This window comes from Acomys russatus, chromosome 1, assembly GCF_903995435.1.
Source record: "Acomys russatus chromosome 1, mAcoRus1.1, whole genome shotgun sequence".
NCBI classification, from domain to species: Eukaryota; Metazoa; Chordata; class Mammalia; order Rodentia; family Muridae; genus Acomys; species Acomys russatus.
In genome coordinates this window covers 95,547,999-95,573,875 of record NC_067137.1, presented here as the reverse complement: position 1 = coordinate 95,573,875, position 25,877 = coordinate 95,547,999, and the positions used below count along the sequence as shown (strand labels likewise).

Sequence of the window (25,877 nt, the reverse complement as noted above, 5' to 3'; positions counted from 1 at the left end):
GTGTCTAAGAATCCTAAATTTTAAAACTGGCATTTCAGGGTGGAGGTGAAGTCACCTTTGCCAGGGAGGAAAAGAATTGTATTTAAATATTGAGACCGACAGTGTGCAACTTTTGTACTTTGTCCCGGGCCATGCAGATGTTAGGGGCAAATCAGACCCGTCTGTCGTGTGTTGGTCCGTAAATCATTTTAGAAACTGGGGCAGAGTGCGGTAGAACACGCTCATAATTCCAGTAACCAAAGGGCTGAGGCAGAAGATTGCTTCAAGTACAAGGCCAGCCTGGGCTATTTAGTGTCAGGTCAGCCAAGGCTATATAGCCAGGTCCTGCCTCAAAATTGGATTTGAATGCTGAAGTGGGATTCAGGGGCAGAGAATTTGCCTACTGTTGGAGGCCCTGGGTTCTATGCTCAGTACTGGAAAGAGGGGGAAACACACACACACACACACACACGAAAAAGAAAGTCGTGTAAGGATTACATGATTTTAGCTTTTCTTACAAGTTGGAAGATGCAGCAATCACTGTGTCTGAATCCCAACATGACCCTACATGATGGAACTACAGAGACGCGACACAAGCGTTTGGTTTGTTACAACCTCCAATTCTCTGCAATTACAGCGTCTATGTGTGCCTAAGAACTGGTCCAGCCCAGGATCGGGTGGGGATAACCATGTCTACACTCAATAGCTGCACCTCCCAAGTCCCTGTGTGGAGACACAGTTAGCACTGGCCCCAGCCTCGGCAGTCTGCTCTTGTAGCAGGCTGGGCAGAAAGCAGAAGTGGAACCTCCCAGGGCCATTAGAAAGTGGAGAATGAAAGGGGAAGAGAAGTCCTCGCTGAGAGATGGGAGCAGCACACGTGAGCTCGAGCTCACATTTCTAGTTCTGGCCCCAAGTCTCATTCAGAAGATGCCCAGGCCAGTCATGTGCCTTCTGTGGGGTTTCTAGGGGGAAATCACCATGCTACAGCAAGGGCAGGGGGTGGGGAGAGGTACCTCTGACTGGAAGGAAGCCTGCCTCTGAAAGGCCAAGTTGTGGTCAACTGCAAAGAAAAAAAATGGAGCCAGAGTTCTGTGTCTTAAGATTGGGCCTGCTCTTGGAGGGGTGGGAAAGACAGGACCAGAGCACAAGCCCCTAAATCCCAGGTCCTGCAGGGAGCTGAAGAGATAGATGGCTGCTGTCCGTCACATGGCCCAGGCCATATGGAGACTTTGCTCTGGAAGACTCAGTCCCAGTTTGCCGTTTCGTTGTGAGAGCAAAGATTAGGATTCCAGATAAGGCATTGGAGGGCTCAGTGTGGAGGTATTCTGACCAATCTCCCCAACCTCTGAATCAGGACCTCAGCTGAGCCCTACTTAGGGCTCCAGGCAGGGACAATGGCTTTGAAGATGAGAGCATTCCTCTGGCGCCACCCTGGTGATTGCAGTAAGAGTCTCTCGCAGAAGAAAATCACAGAGGGTGGATTTGTCAGGCCTCATCCCAGATGGTAGAAGACATCTGGGTAGAAATCATCAAAGGAGGCTGCAAAGGAGCCAAAGCCACTGGGCAGCGGGAGAGGACTTGCTAATAGGCAAATGGCTGGTTTCCCCTTCCCCTTCGACAGAGCATGGCTGTCCTAAGAGAAGCAGTAGTGGTGGCTATTCTGAGAGACTACAGGCTGGCCCCGCAACAGAAGCCTAGCTCTGTGCTATCTGCCTTCTTAGTGCCGAGCCACTGAGCGAAGGCTGTGGAAGTGACTAGGTTCCACAGCTGCCCTGGCGGAGACAGCTGTTCTTCCAGAGTAAGAATGTAACACGAAGACCAGCAGACCTGTGGCCTGGGGGCTTCTGAGAAACAGGTGGACATCAGAGGGAAATGAAGCACACTGGCTCCAACCAGATGTCCCAACCAAAAACTCCCCTGAACTACTCAACCCTGGGACACTCCAGGTGTACAGGTGGCAGCCACCCTATTTTCCTCTGTTTTCTAAGGGCATCTTCAGCTGCCTACTGCCTTGAATGTGAGGCGGATGATGCCTTTGCTATACTCAAATTCCTGGCATGGAACCTGGCCCCTTAGCATTCTTGAGACTTGACTGTATGTCCGGAGCAGCCAGCCGAGAAGATGGGAGACATTGAGACACCCCTACCCCCACCCCCCATCCCTGCCTCTCACCTCTCCAAACAGCATTGAGCACTGAGCCCTTTCTCTAACTGCAGAGTGACCTGCTCCACCCTCTAGAGAAAGCATGGTGCACGGGGAGCAGGGGGTCACACTGAGCAGATGTGGGGAGGAGAGGGAGGGAGATATCTAGAGCTGAAGATGATCTGAGAAGAGACCAGCTTCCCAAACAGGTGAACAAAACAGAGGGAAGAGATATGAGCCGAGGCCTTCGAGTCCTGGAGAAGCTCCCTGAAGCTGAGCGGAAAACCCAGGTCCCAAACCAACAGAATGAAGTTTGCAGGATGCTGATGGGGAAAAACGAGGAGGAAGCTGCTTTCCAGAGCTGGTTTCTTAGAAAACATTTATTTAGAAAACTATTCGCGGCAGAGCGTGGTGGCGCATGCCTTTAATCCCAGCACTCGGGAGGCAGCGGCAGGTGGATCGCTGTGAGTTTGAAGCCAGCCTGGTCTACAGAGTGAGTCCAGGACAGCCAAGGCTACACAGAGAAACCCTGTCTTGAAAAAAAACAAAAAACAAAAAACAAAAACAAAAACAAAAACAAAACAAAAAAAGAAAAGAAAAGGATTCGCCTCCTGCTCTCCTCCCTCGGTGCTGTGGGTCTTGGGCATCATCCACGACATTCTATTGTGCTGCTTCGGTCATTTGGGTCTAGTGCAGTGACTATACTTTTTTTTGGTGGCCTCAAGTCCCTCTGGCCACTATAGTTCTTATGTTCAATACTGGTCCAGGCCTCTGCCCCTGGGTCTCCTGATGGAGGTATGAGGGCAACCTGGCCTAGGTTTGCGTGCCCCTCCAACGGCGGCCCGTGGGAGTAGCATCGACTCGGAGGCTCTGTCCTCCTCTTGTCGGGACTGGACATTCAGGGCTGGAAGCGCGGAGAGCTGATGTGAGGCTGGTGGAAGGCGTGGGCGCTGTATACCACCTCAGGGGGTGAGGGCGTGCCGCTGGCCAGCACGGAGCACAGGGGCTCGTGGCTGCTCAACACGGATGTGAAGTACTTCAGCTCCTCTGTCAGCTGTTTGATCTCCTTGCGCAGAGCTGCGTTCTGTTTCTCCAGGTCTTCGCTCTCCTGTAAAGGGACAAGGGTCATGACTGTGAGTGTCAGAGAAGCTGCAAAGGCTGGTGGGGTGTGGAGAAGGTGCGGGGGTAGGGGGTGAGGGGTGGGGGTGGGGCAGAGTAGTTTTCCATCAGCACAGCCATGAAGAGGGGCAACTGAGGACTCATGCACACATGCGTTTGTATTGGGTGCACCAATATAAGCATGTGGGCATGCATAAATATCAGGTTGACCCAACTGCTGAGAGTTGTCTGTTTTGACTAATAAGAATAACAATTTTAGTTGGGTGTGGCGGTGTACACCTTTAGTCCCAGCATTCAAGAGGCAGAGGCAGACAGATCTCTGTGAATTTGAAGCCAGCCTGGTCTAGTGAGAGAGTCCAGGACAGCCAGGGGTATACAGAGAAACCCTGTCTAAAAAAACCCAAACCAGCCAGACCGTGATGGCACATGCCTTTAATCCCAGCACTTGGGAGGCACAGGCAGGCGGATTTCTGTGAGTTCGAGGACATCCTGGTCTATAAAGTGAGTCTAGGACAGCCATGCTACAAAGAGAAACCCTGTCTCGAAAAAAAGCCAGAATTTTTTTTTTTTTTTTTTTTTTTTTTTTTTTTGGCAATTTCATATAGACAGTTTCCTCTGTCTCTGTGGCTATAACAGAACACTGGAGGCTGAGTCGTTTATTTAGCTCTCAGAGTTCTGGAGGTTCAAGGACATGGTCTCTGTGGGTCACACGTGGTGGAAAAGTGGATGGGCAGGTAGGGAGTGTAGAAAAGGAACTTGCATGTAGAAAAGAGAGGAGTCTCTTTATAACAATCCACTTAAAACATGCAGCCCCATCCCTCAAAGGTGAGAGAGACAGCTGGGCGTGGTGGCGCACACCCATAATCCCAGTACTCGGAAGGCAGAGGCAGATAGATCTCTATGAGTTCGAGGCCAACCTGGTCTACAAGGCAAGTCCAGGACAGCCAGGGTTACACAGAGGGGGAAAATAAAACCGAGAGAGACAAGTAGGCATGGCGGTACAGACCTGTCATCCCAGAACAAGGCACGTGGAGGCAGGACAATTGGGAGTTTGAGGCTAGCCCAGGCTAGAAAGGAACTAAAGTGAACCCCTTCTTACCCTGTCTCTAAATAAATGAGTATAAAGGGCTGGAAAATATGCCTGGTGTGCATAAGGCAATGGAGCTCTGGGTTCAATCTCCAATACTGAAAAGGAAGAAAAGAAAGGAGGGAGAAGGGAGGGAGGGAAGGAAGGGGAGAGTGAAAGTGGGGAAAGAAGCTGAGCGGGGTGGCACACGCCTTTAATTCCAGTACTCGGGAGGCAGAGGCAGGCAGATCGATGTGAGGTTGAGGCCAGGCTGGTTTACAAACCGAGTCCGAGACAGCCAAGGCTACACAGAGAAACCCTGTCTCGAAAAAAACCCAAAAAACCCGAAACCAAAACCCCCAAAACAAACAAACAAAAGCAACAACAAAAAAAGAAAGTGGGGAAGAAAGAAAAACAATAGAGAAGAAATTGCTACCTCTTAGCAACATAATCTCCCCTTGCTGCCCCCCTCCCTGCACCCCTTCCCCTCCCTCACTGTTGCTTCACTAGAGACCAAATAAGTTTGGTGGAGACAAACCATGGAAAACCTCACCCAGGTGTGTGTGTGTGTGTGTGTGTGTGTGTGTGTGTGTGTGTGTGTGTGTGTGGACATGCCTGCCTGTGTCCCTCGGGGCTGAGTGTGGTAAGCATATGCCAAGAGAAACTGGTAATCTGGCCAGATCCGGAGAGAGCAGAAAGCAGTTTGTGAACCGTTTTCCGCACGCTTACTCCCCACCACACACCTTGTGCCTTGTGTTTGCACTTGTCTCACAAGCACTGCCCGCTTCACTCGGGTGCTAGGACGTTTGGGCCTTTTGTGATGGACTTGACAGTCTATTCGGCTCCCTCCTGCCCACCACTGTGGGTTTTGCAATTCTGTTCCAAGTCCTCCGGAAACCGTGGACAGGACCCAGTAGACACTACATGTTTCCCTATACACGTAAACCTATGATGAAGCTTATAGACACAGGAAGAGGTTATCAATAAACAATCACGGAATGGAACATTTATGACAATATGTGATAATCAGAGTTATTTAAGACTTAAGAATTGTTTATTTCTGGAACTTTCCACTTCGTCTCCTCAGGCCACAATTGACAGTGGATAACTAAAACCATAGATAGCGAAACCTCAAATAAGGTGTCCTGTACTCTCTCTGTGTCAGTACAGAAGAAACAAGCATTTTTTTTTTCCTGTCCAGAAACATCTTTCCAAGATGGAAGGGGACTGCACCATTTACCAGGCACCATGGTGCTCTGGTATACAGCAATTACTGAGAAACAGCTTCTCCAGACAATGGGATTCCCAGACCTCACTAAATAGATTCCTGCTAAGTACTGGGGCCTCCCAACTCCCCAGAGAGGCAATGGTACTGGAGGGGCAAAGGAATCTCTGTGCAGCTCAGAAGCCCCCCACCCCCACCCCCCACAGCTGGCTCTTCTGCAGAGCTGGGAATTGGGGAGAAATTTAGACTCTGGAATCTGTGCATGCCTGTGTGTGTGTGTGTGTGTGTGTGTGTGTGTGTGTGTGTGTGTGTGTGTATGGGTGGGTGCAGGAGCATACATGCTCAGCACGCACATGGAGGTTCCACAGGCACCTCCCACATTTTGTGGGAGAGAAAGGTCTCTCGTTGGCCTGGGACTGCAGGCTGGCCCACAGACTTCCAGAGATCTGCCTCCAGCCTTACCACTGCTGAGATTCCAGACGTGCACGCCCTCACATTCGTGCTTTACCAACTAACCCTTACCCCCAGCTCTGGAAACCTGAGCCTTTTAACAGGTGTCTCAAGTCATTCTAATGAGAACAAGCAAGTTTGAAAACCTTGGTTAAATAGGATACAAACCATTAAAGCTCGCTTTAATTATTTAAGCACGTATTAAATGCCTGCTTACGTGCCAAATGAGGTTCAGTGTTTGTTGACTGGCTGATAACATGAATTGTTGACATGAGAATGTCGACTCAAAAGTATAGCAGTTAGCAAAGGCCTGGTAACTTGACATGTAATTTTTGCCCTAACTGATCCACCAGGAGTGAGCTGCCGGCTGATGAGACATGGGATTGGTCAGTTACGCTGCCAAACACCTAACCCTACCACAGTCCCAGCTTGCTTTTTAAGTAGCGGAGGAACATCGGATCCTGACCTTGCTCATCCAGGAAGGTCAGATGTTAGCGTGCTCAGCCTCAGAGACATTTAGGATGCTTTCTGAGCTAACCATGGCCCGTTGCCTGGTGCAGAGGAAACCCCACATCTCTAGAGCCAGGAAGGGAAGCTGGAAGCTGAATGGTGGTCAGTCCCTGGATGCTGTCCCTGAAGGGTGTGGCCAGCTGGGCGGTTCACTGTCTTTGCTTTTCTGTCACATCCCAAAGGGAGGTCAGCAAGCCCTTTACCAGGAAGGCGGCGCCCCTTTACTGAAAGGTGGGCGAAATGAAGCTGAGGCGCGGTATGCTAAGACGGGAACTGGGGCCCGGAGTCCTGGCCCTTTTCCTCCAACCCCTCTCCTCGCCCCCTCTGAGAGTTTCCACTGGTGACAGCATTTACAGTAAGTTCCGTGCTCCGAAGAGCCTGGGCAAACCCCAAGGCAGCAAGGAGGGAAGGGCCCGGTGGGCGGGCTCTGATCTTCTCCCCGCCTAGAGGCAGGCCCAGCTTTCGGGAAGTGACTGTAGGGCAGGCAAGTCACTAGGCCGCTCTGTGGAGCTCCCTCCACCAGCCTTCTCTTAGAAACCTCCTGTGGCCTACAGATGTCAAAGCCCAAGCTGGGGCAGACCTGACTAACCACTGCCTGCTGCCTCTAAACATGAGGCAAAGTTTGTCTTTACCTTGAAAAGCCGAAGACATTGCAAAAACTGTAAGCTCCGGGCCTTGCAGACACCGGCCACTCCTTAGAGAAAGAATGACTTCCCTTGTAGGAGGAAGTGGCTGCTCTGGGCCCCATCTCTCTACCCTGCTGGGGGCAGCAGGGCTAGGAGAGGACTCATATAGCTAAAGGGACAGTTGGTGGCAAGGCTCCATCCATTTGGACTCATTCCTCCTGCCTTTTCTGAACTGATGGCCTGACACAGAAGTAAGCTGAGGGCTCCCAGGAGCAAGGAGAAGTCCTCAGCACCTCCCCCACCCCCCCCCCCGTGCCCTCCCAAGGGATGGCACTTCTAGCGACTATTGTACACATAGACTACGATCCCCATACAAAATCACACAACATCACATGCTGAGCCAGCCACATCCCTGAAGCCACAGAATTGCCCACTTCCATCCAGCCAGTCATGAGCCAGGACCTGGCTCCAAGGCAATGATGGCCTCCATAGGTGGTCATGGCTGGGTGGCCCCGGGAGAACTCACTTTTCCTAATGAATACTGGTGCTTCACTTGAAGATATGAAGGCTGGTCCAAAATGGCCCTCAACCTTAGGCAGACACCAGGTCGGCAGGGAAGCACTTGCAATGCTATTTGGCTAGATCTGGGTTAAGCCTGGGCGTGGCTGCTACAGGTTCCACAGGGCTTCTGCTGGGCAGCTAATGTTGTTGGCTACAGGAACAGGAGAGTCTCCAGTTTCCTTTTGAATTCTCCAATATTTCAGATTCCAACTGGGCTACCTAATGTATTAGTACACCAGAGCCTGTAATTCCCCAGCCTCCTGGTATTTTTGTGCATGTGCCTGTGGGCATGTGTGTGTGTGTGTGTGAGTGTCTGTCTGTCTGTCTCTGGCATCAATATTTAAATATATGCCAGACATCCATGCCTTTAATCCCAGCATTTGGGAGGCAGAGGCATGCAGATTGATGTGAGTTTGAGGCCATCCTGGTCTACAAAGTGAGTCCAGGACAGCCAAGGATACAAAGAAAAACCTTGTTTTGGAAAACAAACAAAAAAGATTTAAATATATGCATACATATAGTACACATAAGTATACATTTATATTTAATTTAATTTTTGAGAGTCTTATTATGGAGCCTAGCTGGCTGTGTAGACCAGACTGGTCAAAACTCAGAGATCAGCCTGTCTTTGCATCCTGTGTGCTGGGATTAAAGGAATGTGCCCATGACCCACCCTCTTAAGTATCTTATAGCTATCATCCCATTTCATCTTTTAACACTGTTGCACATTATGTAACATCTCACTTAAAAAAAAAAAAAAGGAAATCAGGCACAGAGAAGTAAAGCAACAGGTTGGAGGTCACACAGCTTGCGGGCCCTTTGCCTCTGGCCTTGGGAGCTTGGATCATCCCCTGCTCTGTTCGCTTGCCACCGTTCCCATCCCAATTCCCCTACCTCCTGTTCTACTCCTCCAAATGCTAATGTTCATAGCTCACGGTCCCTCACCTGTGGGTCACCTGATGCCACTTCTATCAAGAGCTGGGGGTGGCTAAGGAGGAGGCTTCCTGAGGCATGGGAACATTCTGGGAAATCCCCTGATGGAGGGGCAGAAGAGGAGGTCACTTAGAGCTCCTGAGTGGTGGGGAATCCCCAGGCTGGTCCCTCAGCCCCAGGCAGCTGAGCTGGAGGGAGACTGGGAGCAGCAAGCACCTCCCTGGACACACTTACTCCTTAGGGCTCTCTTTTACCCTGGCCAGCTCTTGGTTAGTGCTTTGACTTTTTTTTTTAATTGTATTTTATGTGCATGTTTGCCTGCATTTGTGTCAGGATACCATATATGTGTCTGGTGGTGTCTGTGGAGCCAGAAGAAGGTGTCAGATCCATCCCCTGGGACTGGAGTTACAGATGGCTGTGAACCACTGTGTGCAGGCTGGACATTGAACCTTGCTCCTCTGGAACAGCAGCCAGGGCTCTTAACCACTGAGCCATCTCTCCAGCCTCAGCTTCTTCCATTTATTAATACCCGTTTCCAGAGGCTGAAAATAAACTCTCTGTTTTTTTCTTCTCAAAGGAACGTGCACAGTATCATTGATGTGGCGGGCTTCCTACTTATGTGGCACATATCAAATACACATGGCAAGTAGAGCCCGCAGCTCCTGAAGAAGGTTTCCACCTGAGAGGTGGCTGCTCTCCAGGAGAGGGAGGACTAGGCCTCCATCTGCCACCATTTGCCTTTCCCCTGAAGGGAGGAGTCACCACACCACGCTGGAGCTGTCTTCTTTCAGCTCCTGGCCCAACAGTAGCTGGTCAGCCACAGCAGCCATGCCCTCTGGGCCCTGTCTATAGTCCCAGGGTTAGAAGACTGTCACCTGGGCCTCATTTTTCCATGGCCCTACAGTTTGAAAAACACTGGAGGTGAGCTCATTCAGCACCCTTCGCAAGCATGTCACCGCTCTCGGCTAGAGACTCAAATAGCCAGTTTCCTCACATCCGGAGCAAAACGAGCATGCTTGCGTGCCTGAGTGTGTGTGTGTGTGTGTGTGTGTGTGTGTGTGTGTTTGTGTGCGCGCGCGCGCGCGACAGAATTATGACTGGTGATGTGTAGGTAAAAGCGCAGGAGCAGAGGCTTCTCTTTCCTCTTACATGATAGAGTCGCCGGACAAGGACAAATCCACTCTTTCAACACAGAGTGAAACGTGGAGGGGCAGCAGTAGCTGCCCGAGGTATTGCAGCCTCGAGAAGAAAGCCGAGCAGATGGCAGTGGCACAGACAGAGGACTCTTTCTCCTGTTTCTAACCTGCTCTTTCCATTTCTGAGCTTCTTTGAATGTGAGAAAAAGAAACCCTGTGGCTTGCAGCTGCCTTTCTCTTATTTGTAGCCAAGGCTTGCCGTGCGGGCTGTGCATGCACCCAGCCACAAGGCGCTGAGACGGAGCACTTAGGTGAGTATGCACATAACTCTATGAAGTCACTCCACACCAGTCGTTCCCAACCTGTGACCCTTTAATACAGTTCTTCATGTTGTGCTGACCCCAAACCATAACATTTATTTTCTCTGCTACTTCGTAACTATGATTTTGCTACTGTTATGAAATGCAGGGTAAATATCTGATATGCAGGATATCTGATATGTGACCCCAAAGTTGGGAACTGTTTCTGTACACATTTTGCTGCATGCCCCTGATGACTTCAGTTTATTCAGTTTATCTCTGTGGCTCTTCATCCATTTCCAATGCCTCGGGCTGCATTTTTTTTCTCCCAAAGCAATTTCCTTGCTGTGTTTGTGATTAACAAGCACCTCAATCCACTGCAGACCCCACACTGTGAGCTCCACTCTGTGTCCTTCAGAGGCCCCGGTTTCATTGTTCTGTATGGGACCCGGGCATCAAGATTTTAAAAATAATTCCCAGGCAAGTGCAGTGCTTAACCAAACTGAGAATCTGAGAATTGCATTCACTGCAGGTTCTTTTTCTTTTCTTCTTCTTTTTTTTTTTTTAAGATTTATTTATTTATGTATATAAGTACTTCATTGCACGTATGCCACATGACACAAGAGAGCATTGGACCACATGATAGATGGCTGTGAACCACCATGTGGTTGCTGGGAATTGAACTCAGGACCTTTGGATGAGTAGCCAGTGCTCTTAACTACTAAGCCATCTCTCCAGCTTTCCCTGCAGGTTCTTAAAATAGATATGACAACATAACTAATCATTATTAAATTTATTTCACATTTTTTCTCATTATATATATATGTATATATGTATGTGTATATATATAATTTTTTTTTCCCTTTTTGGTTTCTCGAGACAGGGTTTCTCTGTGTAGTCTTGGCTTTCCTGGAACTCACTCTGTAGACCAGGCCTGCCCCTGCCTCTCAAGTGCTGGGATTACAGGTGTGCGCCACCACCCAGCTACATTAAATATATATTGTCAAAAGTAGCATAAAACAAAAAATCAGAGTTGGATGAAAATTTCTAAGTTAAAAAGTTTTCCTAAAATGCTTTGGAATTTCAACATAATATACTATTGGTGAATACAATGTTTGGAACATCTCTTAAAGTGTTAAATGTATTAATTGTTATTGTTACTGTGTATGTATGATGTGGTGTGTGTGTGTATATGTATGTGTGTGTATATGTGTGTGTGTACAGACATGCATGAGCTGTGGAGGGCCTTGGAGGTCAAAGGTCATCTTTCCAGAGCCATTTCTGTGAGTTCCAGGAACCAAACTCAGGTCAGCCAATTGTGCTGCAAGTGCACTTACCCCATGGCCCCAGCACATATGATGGAAAGGCAAGAGGTGGGCATCTATGTGAGTCTTACTAGCTGAAACTTGGTTTCACTAGTTCCCTTTGGATTGGTGAGCTCCCTCAGGACAGAGGGAGCTACCATTGTCTTCAAGGGGCAGTCTCCGGTGACGGGACAGAGACAGCACAGAGTAAATGCTCAACAAAATCACATTGACATGTGACAAAGGCCTGTGAAGGTGTCTACCGAGTAGACATGTGGCATCTAGGAGGTTATGGGTGAGTGTTTAGCCCAACATGACAGTTTTACCCGCTTCTGTAACTGGGGGCAGTTACGAAGAATCTAAGAGGTTCCTTTTTCAAAAGGCCCAGCCATAAAGAGTGGGACTAGCCAAGCCACACCACTCTGCCACCACCTCCGCTTTGAATGTAATTTCCCTGCCCTTGTACTTGACCTTCCCTGATTAGATCAATCCAAGAAGGCAAAGCGTGGATCTCAGAGTTCTCATGAACAAGCAGATAGAAGGGCACAGAGCTCTCACAAGTGATAAACCTTCCTTCCAGCTGGAGTTCTACTTTTCTCCTCAGCAGCTTATGGGAGGAGCTGGGCACAGGAAGGGGGTCAGGAGGGGAGGAGGTTCAGTTCACTGACTGGGAGGCGTAAGCCCTGGGAAGGGGGTTAACCCTATACTGTTGATGTGTTAAACAGCATGCTGTCAATCAGCTTTGTTCATATTTATCTTTGTATCACAGACCAGTACTGCCATCAACCTTGGCCAGAGAGAAGCGCCTGTCCGCAGTAGTCAGAAATTAACATAGGGATCCATCACTGGTGGATGAGTGCGGAGACCAAGTGACGAGTGAGCACTCAGCCCTGGGTGGGACATCGATACAGCTCCTAGCCCTTCAACCAAGGCTCAGGGAACTTCACAAAAGAGGGGGCGGAAGGAGTGTAAGAGTCGGAAGTTGGGGAGGGGTTGTGAAATGCTGTCTTCTTGGTGTGACGTGGCCGTTGAACTCACAAACTCACTGCGGCTACCGTTTACTTGACAAGATCATGGACCAATCCAACCAATGAGCAGCACTGATTGGACTCCATGGATTAAAGAGAGGACATGGGTCAGGGAGGGAAGGGGAATGCGTTGGGGAGAATGGGAGGAGAGTCAGGGACGAATGGTCAATATGCACTGCTTATATGTGTGAAGTTGTCCAAGAATTAATAAAAGATATCCTATTTAAAAAATCTTTAGGTTGAGAGCAACCCCAGCTTGGATTAGAATGCCCTTTGTGTGCTCTGTCTCCCCAGCCTGGATCCTCCCACGACACATCTGATCCCTGTCACTCCAACTCTTGTCTGTGGCTCACCTTCCTTTTCTGATGCCTCAAGTCTCTGCCCTCGGTCGCCTTTCCCCAGATCTTTCCAGCATCCTCTTTGACTTACACTTGATCTCCAGTGTCAGGGCCTTGGGAAAGCCTCTCTGCTCACTGCCCTAACCCTGCCCCCAATTCGCTTTCAACATTGTAGGATTGCATTTTCTTCAAAGCATTTCCCCCCAACCCCCCGGGGGGGGGTGTAGTTAGTGACATCCTGTACTTGTGTGCTTTCCAGACCTACAATTGAATGTTAAGGCCCATGAAAGCAAGGGTTCAGGCTTCCGAGATATAATCTTTGTGCCCCACTGAGCCACACACGAGGGAGGCTGGTAAATATTTGCAGAGCAGATGGATCATTTCAGCTGGTGCAAGCTTCAGAGCTGAGCCACTTCACAGCGTCCTGGAGCTCCCAGCCAATCAGCAGGCACAAGAAGTGGTCCATGTGTCACTGAGTCCCTTTCAGTTGCTGGAAATTGCCTGTTGGTCCTAGGAAGTTTGGCTCTCTGCTTGGACTTGAACTTTACCGTTTCCTCTGCCCTTGTGAGTGATCCAGATCACTGTCCTTGGCTCTCCCAAGCTTCCTGGGGGTGGTCCAAGTTCACCTGCTGTCCTGGTATGATATTTACTAGGGTCTTTTTTCACTCCCCAAAGGCATCATAGGGAAACCTGACCATGATACCTCTCCCTCAGTCTCCTTTAGACTTCTCTCACCTTTGACTACATTCTTAAAAAAAAAATAATGAAAATATACAGTATGACTATAATAAAAATATTAATTAACTTGAGATAGGATCTCATTATGTGCCCCTACTGGCCTGGAACTCACTATATAGACTAGGCTGGCCTTGAAATCAGACAGACCCATCTGCTTCTGCCTCCTGTGTGCTGGCCTTAAAGAGCGTTTATGATGTAAAGCACCTGTGATCATAGTCCCTGATGCCTGTTTTCATTTCTACTTTTTGTTTGTTTGCTTTTTTCAAGACAAGGTTTCTCTGTGTAGCCTTGGTTGTCTGTCCTGGACTCACTTTGTAGACAAGGCTGGCCTCAAACTCACAGTGATCCGCCTGCCTCTGCCTCCTGAGTGCTGGGATTAAAGACATGCGCCACCATGCCCAGCCCCAAGTTATCAATCTCTAAGGAAGGAAAAAAAAAACTTAAAAAAGAGAGACCCTCATATATCTGTTGTATACCCTAGGCCATCCCCTATGGGGAGAAGGAATGAGACAAAAACACCTGCAAGTGTAAAAACCCAGGTACAAGATGCCTAAGGTATGCATAAACTCCTCAAAAATGGGAGTTTATTTAAGTGTGAAAACTTAGGTACAAGGTGCCTAGGGTATGCATAAACTCCTCAAAAATGGGAGTTTATGTAAGTGTGTAAACTCATGTACTAATGCCTAGGGTATACAGTCTGTCTCAATAAAATGTGGGCAATTACTCTCTTCAGGGGACATTTGGCAAGTTCATAACTGGAGGGAGACAGGTCTAGAGACTTCTACTGGGTAGAGTTTTACATTTTGCAGCACATAGGACAAACACATAGTATTATCAGAATTATTAGCAGAATTGGGAGTATAGGCCTGTAAACCCAGCTGCTTTGGGAACTGAGGCAGCCATATTGAAAGTTTAACATCTGCCTCGACTATAAAGTGAGTTCAAGGCCAGTCTGGGTATCCTGTCTCAAACTTTTAAACGTAGGGGGCGGGGAAATACTAGTGATATAGTTCAGTGGTAGAGTGTTTACCCAGCACGTGAAAGGCCCTAGGTTCAATCCCTAATACCAGGACAAAAGAAAAAAGTGTCAGACTCAACGTGTCAACCACCCTGAGGTTGAGAACCTGCCTCAATGTGTATTGTTTTCATCATCAGAATAGAAAATGAGGTTATTTTCATTTGGGTAGGGAAAATGTGTGTAAGCTTTTTATGCATATTCTCTGCCCACTTACTGATTAGTGCCTTGATGTTTTTCTTGCAAAAGATGTTTTTCTTTTTTCTTTTTGATATACATATTAAATCTTGGTGTACTTAACTTAATGCAGATATATTCTTCAAAAATATCATTAGGCTTTTAGGTTCCTACCTTTACATATTCTAAATAAAGAGGCATTTAAACTCTAGGCTATATCCACCTTAACTCCCTTTATGATCTCTTGATGTTGGTAAATGTTCTAGAACTAATGAGAGTCTTATTGTGTAAGCATCCTGACCATCAGCCTACCTTTTGGCTTACCCTGTGCAAAATAACAAACAAATGGAAAAAACAAAAACAAAACCAACCAAACAGAAACAAAAACAAAACTCAGAATGGCACAAAATAGATGCAGACTGGTAAGGAGACAGGAACTCAAGGTCCTTTGGTGTCACCAAGAAAGACATTGATTTCCTCATTGGTAACATGATAGGTTGGCTTAAAATCCATGAGTTTCCTTTTTCAGCATTTTGAGTCTATGAACAAGACAGTATGGCCACAATTATTGACATTTCCTCTGCAAACCATTATGTGCCCCAATGGTGAGACTGTGAAAAGACAAACAGAAAGGTTTTTTATCCTGTGGACCCGTCTATGTCTGTGGGAAGCAGGGACTACACTGAGGTGCCACTGAGGAGGGCCTCCTGAAGACACCTGCTGAATGGGGGTAGCTGTTGGCTTGTGACCTGGCACCCACAAACCAGTGTAGCCAGGCATTCTTCAAGTCTGAGAGCCTCCCACCCTAACACACCAACCCACCATCCTGGGAGAAGCAGTTGGGGTGGTAAATTGTCTTGATGTGTTCTTCCCCAACTAAAACAACTGATTTGTAAAGACTCTGCAACTATTTCTGATTGCTTAAGCAATCATAACCATCAGAATAAAACTGCTAAGAGCATCAAGAGGAAAGGCAAAGGATCCAAACCCAGGCACCCAGAAGCAACCACTGTTGGCATTTTGGAGGCTATGCTTCTGCCCGCAACCCTTGGGCTTTACGTTAGCAGATGGTGTTCTGCACACTCCTCGTGGCTTGGTTAACTCGATTCAGCCTCATAGACATCTTTCTAAGTCAAAAGACACAGATCTCCACGGCCGGTTCTAGTGCCAGCCTCAAACTCTCGTGTATAAAAAGATCATAGTCTGCCCAGTGCCCCGGTGTTAGCCATCTGCCTAATTTAATGGCATCCACAAAGGGTTTACTCTTCAGAGTCACATGCTTCCACGTCCTTCTCTATCATCTTTGCTTTATGCTTTTATAATCAGAAGAAATGTCCCCAAAGGTTACTCTCATGTATAATATTAATGTAACAGTCTTCTAAAAACATGTATATTATATATTTGTATATGTATATATATATATATAAACACCCACACATAGATAGATAGATGGATAGATAGATAGATAGATAGATAGATAGATAGATAGACAGATAGATCTTTACTTTCTTGAGCAAGCCTAAAGATGAGCAGGGAAAATTAAGAATTGTGGAGGGTGATGCTTAACAGGAAAAACAATCTCAGTGAGAGATGCAGGGAAGATACAAATAGACAGTATGATTAGTGGTTAGGAAGCAGAACTCTGAAGTTCAAGCTGTGGAAGCTTGGGGCAGATTACTTCATACAAAGACCCGTTTTTCTTTTCTTTTTCTTTTTCTTTTTTTGCACATCAAGTGCTACACCACTAGTAGGGTCCTTAACCACGGCCAGATGTTCAATTACTACACTTTAAAAAGAGAGACACCAGAGAGGCGGCTCTTTTCCAGAGATGATTCACTTTATAGTGAACTTTTAAACGGTGGAATTAGCCAGGACGTTCCTTTGTGTCTCGTTGTTTTACGGATCTTTGAATTCTTTATTTTATTAAACCTTAGGGCATGCTCTCCCAGAGACAAAGAACTGCGGAAATGGTAGAGGCCCTTATGTAGTGGTCCCATCTCCCAGACCACCTCAGCAGGCCAAGAGCAGTAGCCCTCTGCACTAACAACTTTGGGAATGTCTCCATTATTTAATTTTCCTCTAATTTGTCCTCATTTTTCATAGCATCAGCCCAGTTTGCACGATTTTTCTGTTGTATGTGATATCAAACATGCAGGCATCTCTTGTCCTGAACCGCCGTGAGATTCCTTCAGGAACCCACAGTGGCCAGCTACCTGGCTCATCTCTGTCAAAAGAAACACCATGTACTCCAATGTCCAGATGTGGCTCTGGCACTCAAACTACCTCAAGACTAGGTCTCTCTCACCAACAGCACACTCTGGGCGACACTGCTGTCTACCTCCCATCTCCTCTACTTTAAGCATCTCCAGCAATGCTTCTAAATTGATCTCAGTTCTGTTCTCCACTGACTGAAAAGTCCCCTATGCTGGAAGGTACCAGAAAGTCTCCACGTCACCAGGATGGCTGGCCGCAGGACGGTGACCTTATGCTGCTTCATCTAGTACCATGGACTTTAGGGTCACTTCCATCTTAATCATAGTTACTTCTCCTAAGGGCTGACATAAAAAGGATTAAAAACGCAAATGATACCCCTCCTACCTTACAACTTTTGAAAATAAATAACGTCAACAAGTTTGGGTAAATCCATTTGAAACCTGCTTGCGTACTTATGCTCAGAAAGATTAAAAAGTGTGGTTTGGAGAAAGCTAGACACTATACTTGCACTTTTCTTACTTAAGAATCTGGAAACTTGCCATTGGTACGATGGTGCAGTGGGCAAAGGTGCTTGCTGCCAAGCCTTATCACTTCCGTTCTATCCACGGGACCCACACAGTACAGGGAGACAACAGACCCCTGTGGGCTGTCCTCTGACATCCACACGGTCCTGCACACTTCTCCCCATAGTAAGCAAACAAACAAGCAATAAATAAATAACTGTGATTTATAACACTTTAAAGAGGAGCTGGGCAAATGGCTTAGTGTCTAAGGGCATCTACTGCTCTTGCTGAGTCCAGTTTCCAGCACCTATAACTCCAGTTTCATGGGATCAATACCTCACTTGCACATACCCCCCTCCCCACGCACATGACCTAAAAGACAAAAACAAAAACAAAAAACCTTAAAAACTGTTTCAGAAAAGGAAGCGATAGTTTTTCCACATTCAAACGCAACACATTTTTACAGTTCCTTCTGTCACAGTCCACTCAGAATGGACCAACTGTCGTTCATTCAACCGCCCTTCTTCTACTAAAGAATATTTAACTTGTTTCCAGTCATTACAGATCAGCGGCAGAGCACCCACCTAGCCGTATACAAGTCCCTGGGTTCAATCCCCAGCACCACTAAACAAAACAAAAACCAAGAGGAAACCAAACCCTAGCAGTGACTCCCCACTTCCAGTGGTGCTCCTGAACAGATTCCTAGATGGCAAAGTGCTGGGGACAGGGAAGGTGTGCCTGTCATCTGAGAGGGCATGGCCAGGCTGCTATCTTAGGGTGTCTTGCCTTGCTAAGGGAATATGGGGCTCACTCTCCCCTCTCCCTTGGCCATTTCCTGTGTCAGTGTCATCTTTCACCTCTGCCAGCCTAGCAAGGAAGTCTCACATTTACCCTAATTGGCATTTTCCTGAGGCGGCCTGCCCTGTCTGTACGTTTCCAGAACCTTTACATGTAGAGAGAGCACGGAAAGAGGTCAAGGGCAAACTGAGACTTGAGACTGAGCTCACTGGAGGAGGCACACATGTACGGAAGAGGGTAAGTTAGTGAGAGGGGTGACTGTCAGGAAGAAGACACGCAGAGTTCAGGCCACAGTCAAACGCTCTGCCATTCAATGGTGGCAACTGTGTGTTGCTGGCAAAGCTTCCACCCGAAGCCGCGGGACATTCGATTATAGTGGCAGCAGTCCACGAGACCCGTCCACTGGGCAGAAAGATACACTACTGTGCTCAAAGAAAGGAGCGCCAAAGAGTTTAGATCCAGGGAAATTGGGACACTGGAGGGAATGAGGCTGGGACATAAACATGGACACAATGACCCCAAGATCTCATGGATCCACACGGGACACCAGCGATTACTGCAGTTGTAACCAGAACTACCTGTCTAAACCTTTCGGTTCTAACTCTTTTCATCCTGAGAGACAACTGAGAGACAACATGGCAGCTCATAGGCCTCTCCTGAGGGGCTGGGAAGAGGGCAGGGGCCTGAATTTACAGGCAGGCAGTCTGCAGCTAGAGACACGAAGAGTCTTCTCCTGTGTCAGGAGGGAGGTAGCACTCTGCTACTAGAAGGGACTGGGTGTGCTCTGGGGACCTTCTGCCCAGGAGTGAGTGCTGCACATCAAATGTACCCCAGCTTTACAACACTGAGATTCTGTAGGGAAAAAGTACACATACATGCACATATACAACACACACACACAACACAACACACACAGACAATACACACATACAACACACACAATGCACATGCACAACACAACACACACAGAAAATACACAGACACAACACACAAAACACACATGACACACAGTACGCACACATAGCACACAAATAATATATACATATATACATACAGGGAAAATACATACACACTTTTATGTATAAAAGTATACATGTGTACATATATATACCTACTTAATCTCAGTTTTCATGCCTTTTATTGCACTGAATCTTTTGAATATCTACTGTATACCAGGCACCACGCTGAGCTTTTCACACGCACCGTCTCTATAAGCAGTTCCTGCCATTTCCCCTTCTATAGATAAGGGGCCCAAGTCTAAGAATCATGAAGAATGTATGTGGGTTCAGTCCCACGAGAGCAGATGGCAGAGCAGTGGCTCAACCCTGGCTGTCCCTGAGCAATGCTCAACTTTCTTCTTCTTCTTCTTCTTCTTCTTCTTCTTCTTCTTCTTCTTCTTCTTCTTCTTCTTCTTCTTCTTCTTCTTCTTCTTCTTCTTCTTCTTCTTCTTCTTCTTCTTCTCTTCTTCTTCTTCTTCTTCTCGTCTTCCTTCTCTCTCTCTCCTCTTCCTCCTCTCTCTCTTCCCTCTTCCTCCTCTCCTCTCTCTCCTTCTCTCCTTCTCCTCCTCTCCTTCCAATATTGCAAACTTATAAAGCTTTTAGGAGCTTGCCCACCCAGGGTCTATTCTATTGTAAGTGTGGCTTTGTGTCTCTAAGGAGTATTAAACAAGAGCCAGACTCAAGTAGGGAAAGTCAACTTAAAATAGTAAAACTGTGTTGTGAGATTTTAAGCTCTAAAGATCTATCACTGGAAGTATATAAATAGCAGTGGCAGAGACTGATTGCTCGGACTGTACTGATTCAGTTTGTATTGACTGCTGTTTATTCTCTTTCATTTTATTTTATTTTATTTTGTCAGTTTGACACAGATTTGTCAACAGAAAAGGATGTTAGCATGTACTGGAGAATATGTTAAGTACCCATCAAACATGAGCACAGGCAGAGAGGGAAGGACATCCTGTTCTCGGTTTCCTTATAGCAAAAAGATGTGCCATTCTCCCTCCTTTTTTGTCTTCTAAAACTATGTGTTACTTATTCTTTTGTTGCATGTGTATGTGTGTGTGTTTGCTTGCTTGTATGTGTGCATACATGTATTGGGATGCATATGCATGTGTGGGGCCCAAGATTGACATCAGCATCTTTTCCAACTTCTGCAATGAGGCAGGGTCTCTTGCTGAACCTAAAGCTTGCTGTTTTGGCTAGTGTGGCTAGCTAATCTGCTCTAAGATTCCTTGTTTTCATCTCCCATGAACTGGAATGACTGGCAGGCTGCCATGGCCATTAGGCCTTTCAGCTCTCTGTTGGAAGGATCCAATCTCTGTCTCTCTGTCTCTGTCTCTGTCTCTGTCTCTGTCTCTCTGTCTGTCTTTTTCTTTCTGTCTCTTTCTGAGACAGGGGCTCTCAATGTAGTCCTGGCTATCCTGAAGCTCACTATGTAGATCAGCTGGCTTCAGACTCACAGACACCTGCCCACCTCTGCCTCCTGCCCAATTGTCTGTTATGTGGGTTCTGGGGACTCTGACCCTCATGTCTGAATGGCAGGCATTTTACCCACTGAGCCATTTCCCCAGCCCTGTATTACTTATCCCTGATAAGGTTAAAACAGCTCTTTGCTGTGCCACATATTTGTATCGTCACCAGCCCATCTGGCTTTGGCACTTATTGCACTTTTACCTTTGAAGGATATTAGTGGTATGGAAATGTTTTAGGAGAAAGGGCAGGAGGAAGAATGCAATGGCGAAAGGATGGTTGGACAAGAACAGTGAATGAGGCACACTATAAAGAGGAAAGGTAACGGAGTTGGGACCACTATGCCCAGCCAAGACTCAGCGTCACTGGTCCAGGCTGTGGCTCTCCTAGGTGGGGCTGCAGCTCATCCCTTCCCTGCTAGAAAAGTTCGAGAATATTGGCCACTCAAGCAGAATAATGACTATCCCAGATAAATGCCTTGAAATTTTTGTCTTTCACACCCCCTAGAGATACCATTAACAATGGAAGTCTCAACATAGAACTTTCATGATATTGGGGGCGGAGGCGAGGGGAGTCTGTATCTTTGACTGCCTTCTTCCACATGCAAGGGTACTTGGGTGGCAGACCCCTGCCTTCCAGAGGGATGAGATGTGTGGTCCTGAAATAATGAGCTACCCAAAGTACATAACATCTAACGTCCCCTCAGCATCAGTGTGGTGCTCACGGTGGCTCAGGAAGGATGGCGCTCTCTCTGCAGGTGGTCTGTCTCTCATGAAGCCTCGAGGCTGCCAACATCCCAGTCATCTATCTATCCTTAAGCTCTCCTGGTCTATAGAGGTTCAGCCTCCGGTCCTGTTCTCTGCTACTGAATGTTTTAATACATGCATAGGAGAGGGGAGCCTTTCTTCCCCCACTGCACCCCTGCAGGCCTTACCCTTCCCTTACTCTTCCCATGTACATAGCTCTGCCACAGCAGCAGCATCAAAGCTGACGGCTCCACGGCCCCACAACCCTACGGCCCCACAGCCGTATGGCCCCACGGCCCCACGGCCCCACAGCCCCACGGCCCCACAGCCCTATGGCCCCACAGCCCCACTGCCCCACAGCCCTATGGCCCCACGGCCCCACCGCCCTATGGCCCCACGGCCCCACGGCCCCACCCACAGCCCTATGGCCCCACGGCCCCACGGCCCTATGGCCCCACAGCCCCACGGCCCCACAGCCCTATGGCCCCACAGCCCCACAGCCCTATGGCCCCACAGCCCCACGGCCCCACAGCCCTATGGCCCCACGGCCCAACGGCCCCACAGCCCTATGGCCCCACAGCCCCACGGCCCCACAGCCCTATGGCTCCACGGCCCCACCGCCCTATGGCCCCACGGCCCCACAGCGGGGCCACTGTGGGAAGCAGAGCCTAAGGGGCAAGAGCATAGTAAGAAGTCTGGGTACTCACCAAGTGCAGGGTGTCAGCTTTCTGTGTCTGCCTCTGTCTACTCTTCTGGGCAGCAATGCGATTCTTCTCCCTCCTCTGAACTTTCCTCACATCATCGGATGAGTCCTAGGAAGCAGTGACAGCAATAACTAGGGAGGTCCGGCCATTCCTGTCTTCTAGTCAAAATAGGCCATTGTGGCGTTTGCTATCCTTCCCTGTCCTCATCTTTATGAAAAGCCTGTACCCAAAGACATTTTCTTCAGCGTTCCCTGCCACCCACCCTCAGGTCTCCTATGGCCCTTCTTTTGATCAAAAGTTACATGAAGAAATGAAGAGAAATGCAGAACCAGCTAAAACAATGAAGTCTGTCCCATAATATCTCTGCTCTCTTCAGAGCTCTAGCCTCATATTCTCTCTCTCTCTCTCTCTCTCTCTCTCTCTCTCTCTCTCTCTCTCTCTCTCTGGCAAACTTTAAAAAAAATTTTTTATTAATTTATTCTTGTTACATCTCAACTGTTATCCCATCCCTTGTATCCTCCCATTCCTCCCTCCCTCCCACTTTCCCCCTACTCCCCTCCCCTATGACTGTTCCTGAGGGCGATTACCTCCCCCTGTATATGCTCATAGGGTATCAAGTCTCTTCTTGGTAACCTGCTATCCTTCCTCTGAGTGCCACCAGGTCTTCCCCTCCAGGGGACATGGTCAAATATGAGGCACCAGAATTCGTGTGAAAATCATATCCCACTCTCCACTCAACTGTGGAGAATGTTCTGTCCATTGGCTAGATCTGGGTAGGGGTTTAAAGTTTACTGCCTGTATTGTCCTTGGCTGGTGCCTTAGTTTGAGCAGGGCCCCTGGGCCCTTCTCTGGCAAACTTTGTTGGACATGTACTATGTGCCAATTTCTATACAAGTGCTTTCAGATACACTATGATACAGTTTCCCAGCTCTCTGAGCAGGCACGGTCTTTTCTATTTAACACAGGACAAAGCTGAGGTCCCCCACACCGGTCCCCAAGTTCATGGCCACCCACCCTCTGCTGCTGATTCTACAGCCTCTCTAAGAATCCCCTAGTCACCAGCAATTTCATTGTGCTGCACCCTTGGGCAGAGGGACCCGCCCCAGACCTCTCTTTCTTTCATGCGTCCCCTTCACTGGGCAGCCATCTTGAAACCTTCCCAGGTCTGAACATGACACCTGCTACAAATGAGGTACCCAAAGGAGATTTATGAATTGAAGCGGAGGTCGCCTGCTTTAGCGAGCCACCGGTAGGTGCTTCGGAGGGCAAGGCGCTCTTTGGGTGTTCTCTAAGTATATCCTGTGGAAGATCAGGGGAGAGAAGCCTTTCTGTGACCCGCCCCTACCCTGTCACCCCCCTCCACTGGCCAGAGGGGCACAGATCCTTGGGTCAGGCCCAGAACCTCTTCCCTCTTTATTAAAAACTTCCAGGTCATTGTAGCAGACAGATATTGGGTAAGAGAGAGCAAGGATGCTCTCTTCCTATAATAAGGCAGGGGACTGGGTTACCATGGAGCTGTGAGTAATTTCCTTCTTAAGAAGAGTATGGTACCATCCTCCAGGCAGTCTGAGCTGCTCGGATAGCTCTGTGAGGAAGGGACTGTTTCCCTCTAGAGGTTTTCACCAGTATGGCTTTTCAGTCAGGGGCTTATGACAGATACGATAGTAGGTGATTGCTTATGACAGATGTAACAGGAGATGACTGTATGATTTTATTCTGGGGGTCGCAGCATTTTGCCAGCCCTCTGAGTGTGTGTGAGACAGGTGCTCTACCGTTGGGCTATAGGCCCTGCTCCAGATGTGGGCTAAGAATGAAGTTTTTAAGCTACTGAGATGTAAAAGAGTTTAATCCGTGGGTCTATGCTGGGATGAGAGCTTTCTAGACCGGAGGGGTATCAAGAATGTGGTAGGGGAGAGCCCCAGAAACTATGAGATGTGAAGGACATTCCATTCGAGGCGTCTCTCAAGCTGAGATATCTTGGCTTTAGGTAGTCAATCAAATCTCTAAGTTTCCCAGAATCCTTCCCTCTATCCCTGGTTTTCCATAGCTGATGGTAGCTACTAATGATGGTCTCCAATAAGCCTCCCAGGCCGTGGCCTCCTTTCTTATACTTGGAAGCCACAGAGGAAGAGATACAGGCTGTGGCTTCCATCTCCCTCCCCAATGGCTGTTCTAGTCACAGAGGCAGTCCTGTTCCTCCTGTCTACTTCACTTTAGTTTACTGTATTTCTCTTCCCTAGCCTCCGTTCTGTCTCACCCCTTGACTCTTCCTGGAAAGCTAGAGCTCTAGGATTTGAGTGGAGCCTGCCAGCAGCCTACTGGAACATTCCTCTGCTCATGGTGGACCCTTTCCTCTAAGTTCTGTGACATTCAGCCTGCCCCCTGCTTCCTAGAAAGTTTTATGGTGGGAACCTAAATGTGGCAGAGATGAGGCATACCGCTGGGGAAAGGGGGGAGCTTTGTGGCGGGATAGAGGCTTAGCCACTTGAACCTCTCTCTGCATAGCAAATACCACGTCCAGCTACTAGAGAGGTCCTGCCATGAGCCACTTCCTTCCCGCCGCCGCGCCCCCCCCCCCCCCGCGCCGGCGCCCTCCCCCCAGAACTCCCTGGGTAAGACAGGGCTGCCCAGAAGAATCAGAAGGCAGGGAATGCCGGTGTACCTGCTTGCCAGGGGGAGGAGAGCGGCTGAAGCTGGAGTCACTGCTGTCGGAGCTGTGAGGCATGGCTGTAATCTTCCGGCCTTTCCTGCACTGTCCCAGATGCCCCTGACGATCTTCTCACTAGCTGGCTCCCCTTCCTGACTGCTAGGGGGCCACCAGCCCTCCACCTTCCACAGGTGTCTCCCTTGCTTGCCCAGCAGCCACCTCTGACAGACCCCTGCGTCCTCCTCTCTCTGGGGTGCAGAGGCACTGCTCCCCACAGGGACATCTCGCTTACTTTGGGGCTTGCGCACACGCTCTCTCTTGTGGTTTCTGGTAATTCAAGCTGGAAGTCACATGGGCGGAAACGTCAACAAGTTAGACGGTAGTTAGAGAGAAAATACATATCTGGGAAAAGACCACAGAATTAGGTGAAAGAAAAAAAATACACAAACCCCTGGTATCTTCCGGCAGTTTGAAAGGCTCTCTTCAATTGATGAAGATAAAAGAGAAAAACAGCCAGGCAGGGAAAATCCCCAGCCAGAATTAGCAAGTTCTCTGCTGTCAACATGGCAGAAGAGAGAGCAGCGGGAAAGAGTTTCCACCGTCACAGGACTTGATTTTTTAAACCCAAATAAAGCAACAAGGCTGGGATCTCTTTTTGAGTTTCACCAGAAAGCAGCAGCCCCTTCCGTTTTAGGTTGAGCCTTGTTCATTCGCCTACAGGACAGTGCGGTGTGGTCTGGGGACAAAAGGGAAGAAGGGCACTGTCTTTTACAGACTATCAAACAAGAAGTCACCAGGAGGCCCTGGGACGGATGCTGGAGAGGTTTGTCGTCCACCTGTGCCTCTTAGCAGGGTCCTTCAGGAGTTCAAGGTTGGCCTTGAATCTTCAGTAGTCAAAGCCATCAGGTCAGGACCCAACAAGAAGAGAATGTCAAGATGAGTGACAGAGGCTCTGAACTTGGAGTCAGATCAACCGTGATGAAAATCCACCCCCACTCCCTATCCCTACTCCTCTCCCTCATCCCTACTCCTCCACCCCCACCCCACCCCCACCTAAAACCTGCCCTGCCTACTGCCTTTCAGTGCTCCTGCAAAGAGTAAATAACAGTTTGAATTGGGATATCCCCCACCCTGCAAAGCATGCTAGGAGA

General features: G+C 48.3%; 1 protein-coding gene across 1 annotated transcript; it reads right to left on the bottom strand.

Moving 5' to 3' along the window:
* Positions 1-3,014: 3,014 nt before the first annotated feature.
* On the bottom strand, positions 3,015-25,048 carry Batf (basic leucine zipper ATF-like transcription factor). Its single transcript, XM_051149514.1, has 3 exons — positions 24,742-25,048; positions 22,083-22,187; positions 3,015-3,229 (listed from the first exon to the last, which is right to left on the bottom strand). The coding sequence occupies exons 1-3, from the start codon at positions 24,802-24,804 to the stop codon at positions 3,020-3,022; spliced, it is 378 nt and encodes a 125-aa protein (XP_051005471.1). The 5' UTR covers positions 24,805-25,048; the 3' UTR covers positions 3,015-3,019.
* Positions 25,049-25,877: the final 829 nt, after the last annotated feature.